This window comes from Nannobrachium achirus, assembly GCF_963921795.1.
Source record: "Nannobrachium achirus genome assembly, chromosome: 1".
Taxonomy (NCBI): Eukaryota; Metazoa; Chordata; class Actinopteri; order Myctophiformes; family Myctophidae; genus Nannobrachium; species Nannobrachium achirus.
Window position 1 is genome coordinate 38,812,221 of NC_137810.1, and position 8,797 is coordinate 38,821,017.

At 40.9% G+C, this 8,797-nt stretch overlaps 1 protein-coding gene across 1 annotated transcript; it reads right to left on the reverse strand.

The window, feature by feature from the left end:
* Positions 1–585: 585 nt before the first annotated feature.
* On the reverse strand, positions 586–8,484 carry ddx49 (DEAD (Asp-Glu-Ala-Asp) box polypeptide 49). The gene is made up of 13 exons (XM_080726857.1): positions 8,242–8,484; positions 7,664–7,787; positions 7,256–7,341; positions 6,651–6,772; positions 6,035–6,222; positions 5,419–5,559; positions 5,237–5,312; positions 4,708–4,784; positions 4,038–4,135; positions 3,408–3,482; positions 2,886–2,974; positions 2,464–2,535; positions 586–2,024 (listed from the first exon to the last, which is right to left on the reverse strand). The coding sequence occupies exons 1-13, from the start codon at positions 8,354–8,356 to the stop codon at positions 1,785–1,787; spliced, it is 1,503 nt and encodes a 500-aa protein (XP_080582983.1). The 5' UTR covers positions 8,357–8,484; the 3' UTR covers positions 586–1,784.
* Positions 8,485–8,797: the final 313 nt, after the last annotated feature.

The window sequence follows — 8,797 nt, forward strand, 5'->3', positions numbered from 1 at the left end:
AAGCCCAGCTACAACAACTTTTATGCTTCAGTTATGATCTAATTTAACATTGCTCTGGAGCAGAGCGATTACTGAGATAGGCTCAAGGGTCTGTCTGGGGGTCCCAGGTGAGGAAGGACCCCAACCAAAAGTCAGAAGGATTATTCTGGCTACTTTAAAAGTGCAATAAATGAGCCCAGGAGGTTTTAAAACCTACAAAACAACTCTACTATTATGAAAATAGGACATTAATTGGCTGGCGTACTGTTCTGGGAGGTCCCAAAATAGATAACCCCCAGAAAGGGGGTGGGGGTCCGGAACATTTTACTCCCAACATTTACTCATTTGATTCCTTGACCCAGAAAACATAGGATTGGCATGTTTAATTAAGTTTCTAGGTTGTCCAGAAGCCAAGATAGCACAAATGATGTATTTTATGTCGGCCATTTTGAACGTCCAAAATGGCGGCTTTGCAGGTGTCTGTGCAAATGGGAACATTGATTTTTGGATTCCCCATGCTCTGAAGATTCCAAAAATGTATAGTTTTACAAATCTTCACAAAAATCCGACAAACATACATTTCTTAACGTAACAAACCTGACTATATCCCAAAAAATTAGATTGGTGTCAAAGTACATTTTCTTGAAATTTTCATATCTAGATACATTACACATTCAGTGAATTATTCCAAACCTTTAACATTTTGAATTTGACATACAGCTCATGAATACCAAAAGTCCATATTTCAAAATATTACACATGACCACTCGATAAGGATTTATAAAGGAGAAACGTCAACCTTCTGAAGTCAAAGTTGCTTGAAGTACAGTGGGAAGTTTCCGCAGTCAGTTATGATTTGGGGTGCTATGGCATCTGCAATGCTTTTTTAAACAATATCCAATTTTTGGGGGGATAGACCTGTACATCCCCACATTTTTTTAAACACGGTGCTGGACCCAAAAACAATCGAGTGAAGAAAGAAAAGATGTACACAGACGATAACTGCTCCCCCGTCCTATGTTTACCAAAAGCTCATGTGCGGACATTACTTTTTTTCTCCATTAGAACCAGAAAGGTGAGTCATAAAACACATTCAAGGAAACATTTGTTTTTCTTTGGAAGTACACTTTCTGAATTCGGTTAGTTAACTTCCTGAGCAGGACTCAAATTAGGTTCTGAGAACCTTATCTGAAACCCCAGCTGTAGCGTTTATGGAAATGTATGATCCAGTTATCTCATCACTGTTGGGCAGAAACCTCTTATGTTCATATTCAATTATTTATTTTTAATTACCCCTAGGGGTACTCAGAGGTACTGCAGGGGGTACTCGAGAAATTGCCCCCAAAAATAGAAAAATAGAAGTATAAATCATGCTAATATTGATCATAGTTAAATAGTTACTACAATTGAATTAGAAGGGGAAAAACATGTTCTGAATATGTTTAATGATGACACATGGAGAAACTATATATGAGCCTGAGTTGCCAACCCATATTAGATGTTAATAGGTAACTGGGATGTGTTTTAAAGTTGTTTGAATGTTATTGACATAAATTGAAACTCTTTCACTCCATTTCTTATTTGTGATTTTATATTCTTGAAATGGGGAGTTATCATAGCATCATATACCACTAATTATTTATATTTTAATTGCAGTTTTATATGCAAATGTTGTTGCCGGGTAAAGGGGGTACTTGGATTCAGAAATCATGGAAAGGGGGTACTCAAGCCAGAAAAGATTGAGAAACACTGTCTTGGAGGACAACTCGCATACGGTAGTTCCTGTATTCGAAAAGACAAAGCCATTAGATTTGTCCTGCAGAAGTTTCTGGTTGGTTTTGTCTCGTTGGCTCTAGTTTTTTGGGGACAGTTCTCTTCTTTTTGGATTTGTCCTGTTTTTTGTTCCCGTCGGTCTTGTCAGGGTGTTTCCCACGCTGCTCCTGCTGCTGTCTCTTCATGTCCTCCTGGATCTTCTGCTTGAAGCGTTTCTTGTGTCTCTTGATCTTGTCCATCTCTGCTTTCCTCTTTGCCTCCAGGTCAGGATCCTGGAAGGAGAGCAGATCATAGATCAGAGCTCACAACCCACCATCGCTGTCCCTGCACTGTACTGTAGTAGAACCAAGATTAATCACGTAAAGGGGTATATCACTTTAAAACACAGTTCAGGGTCATTTTACGTTTTGTGGACACCCCATTTGATATTATATAATCACATGGAAGCTAAATAAAATCACACCACTGAATTTTATGGCCAAGTCCTAATGTACAATATGTAACAAGTTTTGCTAATCTTGTTCCTGCTTTTCTTCATACTGCCAGCCAGCTGAATAAATCACAGGCTTAAAACTTTTATATGAAATATCTGAGACTTGAGATCTTAGGGAAGATGCTTCTGAACATACGGTAATTGATACTTAGCCTTCTATGGAATACAAAAGACAAATCAACCACGGCGACTGAGAACTTCCATGTAATCAGTCTCACCTTCCCCTCCATGATCATCTGTTTCCTCTTGTTAGTCTCCTTCTTCTCATCAAAGTCGGTCGACTCCAGTTTCTGTCAAACAACAATTCACACAGTGGAACATAGAAAAACAAGATAAGTTCATAAATGAACACCTACTGTAACTTTCAGTATCTAGGAATACAGAGTATTTTTGTTACTTTGTGCAATGCAGAGCTCTTAAGATATAAATCAATTATGACATTTCACTGTGAACTAGATGTTTTTTATTGCACCTGAGGGATTTGTCTTGAGGTTGATACGTTACACTGAAGAACTGTTTAGAAATAGCTTGTAGAGCTGCTGTGTTGCTAAATGAGGTAGTATTATGTGGTGACTGGAACCTCAATCTATGTAAACCTATGGAGTGCGAGTGAGAACAGAAAGGCAGAAACTTGGCGTACAATCTCACAGCGTCTCCTGGTGACGTTGACCTGGGTCAAGATGCTGAGTACTTCCTTCTCTTCCACAGGAAACTCCTTCAGCTTGGTCTCTGCACAAATGAGAGGACATGGTCTCTATCGGGTGGAACTACTTTTCAGGATTCAAATTTAAACTTAGTAGATTTACAGTACATCACAGCTTGTGGATCTGCTACCTTTCATGTTTTTGTGTGGTGCTGTAGTATGATCAAGTAGGGCATTTATTGACGATAAAACAAAAAAAAGTTCAAATATGGAGATGCAAGATTTCTGCCTGCCTGGCAGCAACGATACCCAATTAACATAAAGCATCCTTGTATAAGTGGAAAAATTTGGTTTACTATAGATCAAAAAAGAACTCAAAGTACAGTGCAACCCTGGTAATTTTTCTTTTTTTAGTATAGAAAGTGGTTAAACTGAAGTGATATTGATAAATTCCAAATATAATCTCAAAGGCACCCCTGGACTTGGACCCCACTTTGAGAAACCCTGGATAAGACTTACGGGTCTGCTCCTCAATGGCCTGGACCAGGTGGATGTCATACTGAGTCACCAAGGTGATGGACACTCCATTCCTTCCTAAACAATAAGCACAGCAGATACTAAGACTTACAGTATGATATCCTCACAGTCCTTTCACCAGTGTTAACATACATCAAACATCTCCACACCACAGATCAGTATGTGACTAGGGATGGGACGATACAAAAATGTCATATCGCGATTTACGATATCGCAAAGCGACGCGTTGTGACATTTGATAGTAGAGAGTGAAAAAAAGACTGTATCAAGTATGTATATTATAAGTACGTTTTACCAATAGAGGGTTTAAGTGGTACCGGATATGCAGCTCGGCAAATAAAAGGTGAATTGATCCCAGCGCATGATGGAGGACGATATCGCGATAAATTTAATCTCCACGATACGATTATCTTGAGTGTTTTTTATCACGATAAACCATAATATTGCTTATTGTCCCATCCCTATATGACTTTCTATGAGCAGTAAGATTCTAAGTGTGTGTGTGTGTGTGTGTGTGTGTGTGTGTGTGTGTGTGTGTGTGTGTGTGTGTGTGTGTGTGTGTGTGTGTGTGTGTGTGTGTGTGTGCGCGCGCGACTGCGCGTGTGCATGTACCAGCTCGTGCCGTTCGGCCCACTCTGTGGATGTAAGTCTTGGGCAGTCCTGGGGTGTTGTGATTGATGACCACCTGGACAGTAGGGATGTCCAGACCCCTAGGGATGTGAACACACAAACCACAGTCAGAGTCCACCTTTAACCACTTAAACCATTTAGACAGGAACTGGCACTCGCCCTCCCTCCATTTATACCTGGAAAGCATCTGTGTCACTTTAGATTTTAACCATTGTTTTACTTACACTTAGCAAAGAAAAATAGCACTGCTGCGCTATGAGCTTGTAGATCTGCTATTTTTGAATAGTCATTAAATCTTTCAATATATATATTTTTAAAGTGAACATTTGTAACTCAAAATCTTTGCTTCTAAGTTCTAAGGGGGTCCCTGGAACAAAAAAAGGTTTGAGAACCACTAATATAGCACTATACGTTAGAAAACTGATTTAGAAGACATTTATAGAATCGGGTCCTCAGGTCTAAAATGGATCAAAAAGGGGCACAAAACTACAGGCTAAAAACTACAGCAGGGGACTAGCGAGCACCATAGCACCAAAGCCAGGGTTACTGTGGTTAGTCTCATCTCCATTGAAAGACAGTGTCGCTTACAGACAAGGAACAGATCTCTTCTGAAAAACCTGCACGTATTTCTTTGTAGAAGAACATGGGTTACCTCGACGCCACATCGGTGGCAACCAGGATCTTGTAGACGCTGGACTTGAACATGGCGAGGTGGGCGAACCGTTGTTTCTGTGAAGAAAAGTCCAAGAATGAGGCAAGCTGTGATTTACCACGCAGACCCTGTTCACCTGACTTAATCCTCTTTAGTGCAGATAGGGAGATGATTGCTTTGTGCCACCGCACATATTTCAATCACACTCTTTTCAGAAAGAAAATGGGTTTTCTCTCTTTTTTCTTTATTCCTGAGAGAAAGAGTCGTTATCAGCTCAGAGGGTTTTTAAATTTCCATTGCTCTTATCGTGAACCACTCATAAGATTGAGTGGAACGGGATCAGGATCAGGGTTCAGAGCATTGCTCAAGGACACGGCAAACTTTCATAATGACATCTCAGTAATAAATGTCTATAAATTAAGCACAGCTTGAGGATGACTCTCATCTAGGACTGCCACTATCAATTATTTTTTGACGATCGATGGAGGACAGTCAAATCGATTAGTTTGATCCCCACCACAACAATCACCTGTTTCATCATGGAGTGTAAGGAGATGGTGGGGAAGTTGAATTCACGCAGCATCATTGTGAGGATTTGACAATTTCTGCAAGAACACATTAAAAAACAAAGAGTTTATTATTCTTTGTTTGTGTTGGAAGCAAACAAACTCGGATAAATCATAGCAATCAGAACTGTGACCGCTGTCTTACTTGCAGGTGTTGGTGAAGATGAGGATGGACCAGTCGTAGTGCTGGTCAGTGAAGCTCTGGATGAGGTGCACCAGGTAAGCGTCCTTCACTCTCTCTGGGGTCAGCAGGTACCGCTGGTCCAGTTCATCTACCGTACGAGTCCTGGTGGAGACGCAACCGCAACCCAAGGTTAGAATAGTTTGGGATTTTTCGTTCTAGTTTAAGTTTTATTTAAGTTTTAATTCGTTTTTCGAATTTACCGCATGTAAACAGTCCATGTCCTCATGGTTGCGCGCTCATTTCCTCTTTCACCCGGAAATGACAAATTATAACCGCGATCGATCATTCATGCTTTAGTTATGGTCCAAGTCTTGTTTTGACCAGAAACGCAATCTGGGAGAAGTTTTTCTGAATTTCATAACATCAGTCTTGGCGGAAAAGAGGATTTCCAGATGATGTAATTTTCGGATGCATCATGGGGATTGGAGTCTTTGCATCACTCCCGGCTACTGTAATAAAACAATGAAAACACCAATTGACGGAGATCTCCGTCAATGGCGCTCCAGCGTTGGATATGGCGGCTAATGTGCTAACGACAATGTTTCAAATCATAGATGTTCAGAGTCTTCAGACTCACTCAGACTTGGCCTCAAAGAAGAAGGGCTGGTTGAGGGCGACGCTCTGCAGCTCCTGCAGCGTGTCGTTGAGAGTGGCGCTGAACAGCAGCGTCTGGCGCTTCTTGGGCACAAAGCTCAGGATGCTCTCCAGGTCTTTAGTGAAGTCCTCACAGCCCTGCTCCAACAGCCGGTCAGCCTCGTCCAGGATCTGACACACACACACACACGCACACGCTTATTATATAGAGCTGTCACGATTACAAATTTATGTTGAAAATTAATTGTCAAACTAATAATTGCAATTAAATATATAATTGTGTTTTGGCATTGAACATTGGAACATATGGTTTGTTTTTAGGCTTCATAATTACAAATTGCACAGGGCAGATACGGAAGATGACTTAATATGCAAAGAATTGACACATTAATGACACATGTAATAATTTGTCCCTAAACAGTGCCCTGCCAGCCTCATCCTTCTCTCTCAGAGTGAGAAGTTAAGCCCAATGTGCTTTGTACAAAGAATGTTAGCCAATCTACAAGCTGCTGGTCCAGAATAGAGACAGCAGGTTGAAAGTGGTTAATGAAGAAATCAAGTTTAGGATTAAGAAGAAGACAGTCTTTATGTAGACAGACCAGGAACTTCAGATTGCTCATGCTGAAGGTGTTGGAGCTGCGGATGTGATCGGCCAGTCTTCCCGGAGTGGCCACCACAACATGAGGCTTGTTTGACAGCTCCCTGGCCTGGGTGACCATGTCTGTTGGAGACGCAACGTAACATAAGAGCATAGATTGGAAAACAAACGTTGTCATACACAAAAAATACAGTACACACACAAAGCCCACTTCTCAGTTCAAAAACCAACCTGAGAGCAGAGCAGAGGATGAGGTGAGATAAGACAACTGCTAGACAACTTTTGTATTAATGTCCTACTTGATCATACTACAGCAGCGTCGCACAGAAGTAGAGCAACACGTTTTGAGCTTGTAGATCTGCTACTTTTGAATTTGAATCCTGAACAGTAACAGTTTTCGACATAATATGGCGATATGCATTAAAATGAATCAGTGAGTGTGTGCGTTTGCCTACTGCAGCCCGCTAAAAAGGCTGTAACTCCAATAGCACTTACAGGCCTCTTTGTGTATACATGTGACCTGACGGTCGCTTATCTCCCGATTAGAGAGTCTTAGAATAGAATCGTGCCAGAATACAAACAGAATGTGTGCATATGAAACTTTACCCATTCCACCGACCACGATGCAGTCTTTCAGACCCATTGGTTTCCCCAGGACTCTGAACTGTTCAGCGATCTGGTACGCCAGTTCCCTGTCAAACAAACACCACCATGTTTACAAGTGTTGACAATGTGTAAGATTCATGTAAACGTGTCATCATGACAAAACAAACATGCTTGCTTAGTCATTTATTTATACATTATTTTGAATACAGACATAGTATCAGACATAGGGTTAATATTTACTAGTAAGACGTTGGACACTATTCTGTCTCATTATACTCAATTATCATGATTTAAAAAAAAATAGCAGATCTACAAGCTCATAGCTCGGCACAAAGTGGTGTGCTATGATCTTGTAGGTCTGCTATCCCCATTTTAAGATCCAATGCTGACAGATGAGCAGCCACCAACCTGGTAGGAGTCAGCACCAGGCAGTAGATACCGTACGGGTCTTCCGACAGTTTCTGTAGAACCGGCAGGACAAAAGCTGCTGTCTTACCGCTGCCTGTCTTAGCACAGCCCAGACAGTCCCGACCTGGAGAACACACCCATTAAGTCAATTCATAGAACCATCAACTACTGTACTAGTATATCACTAGTAGAACTACAGTATGTCACGTAATAGAACTATGATGAACTAGTACTGTATGTCACTAGTAGAACCATGTCACTAAACAGAAGAACAATATGTCAAACCAACCATGTCACTGGTAGAACTGTCATAATCATGTCATAAACAGAACCATTAACCATGTCACTCACTACTAGCAGAATAAAGTCACATTGCTGCAGTACCAAATGTTTGACAGTGTACTGTAACAGCTAAGAAACAAAAGGAAAACAATCAACAGATAATAACACTGTAGTGCCTCAAAGCGACTAGGGTACCATGTAGCTTCTGTAAACAACACACTTACCTGTGTTAACTTAAAACAACGTTCTAAGAGTAGTCAAGGTCAGTTAGTATTTTATAAAAGTGCTGTCTTTACCTTGGAGAATTGGAGGCACACAGTTCTCCTGCACAGGAGAGGGTTTAGTGATCCCCAGTTGTTTACATTGTTGAATGAGCCAATCAGAGAGGCCCAGGGACGAGAAATCACCCATTCTCTTATGTTATGGATCCGCTAGTTATTAAGTAACCTTATTATGTTTGTTTCATGTGATAGAGAAAACAAAATGAACATAAAAAGGCGCTGCTATCTCCAATCGTAAGAACTACACATCCTCGTGGCGAATGCTTCTTCGTCGCTGTGTGATGACGTAAGGGTGGGGGTGTTATTGTACGTGAGGTGGAGCCGTCTGTGATTGGTCCATTTTCCAGACGGGGAGGGGGGGGGTCTGTAGTGTCAAAAAGACAAAAACAAAACAGAATATAAGTGAAAATGTGCGTTTTTTAGATTGTGGATCTATTCTTTTTTTTACACGTTTTGTGTGAATGAATCACATTTGCAAGTGACAACGGCATGAGGATTTACTATATTTTGATGGGGATGATTTCCTATCAAACTACACAGTAACCTACTGAGGGAGAGAAAGGAGGAGAAG

Coding starts and splice junctions, on each gene's coding strand:
- ddx49 (XM_080726857.1), bottom strand. CDS start 8,356: ATGGGTGATTTCTCGTCCCTGGGCCTCTCTGATTGGCTCATTCAACAA. Junction 4,785..5,236: donor TACACTCCATGATGAAACAG/GTGATTGTTGTG, acceptor TTTTCTTCACAG/AAACAACGGTTCGCCCACCT. Junction 2,025..2,463: donor AGATGATCATGGAGGGGAAG/GTGAGACTGATT, acceptor CTCTCCTTCCAG/GATCCTGACCTGGAGGCAAA.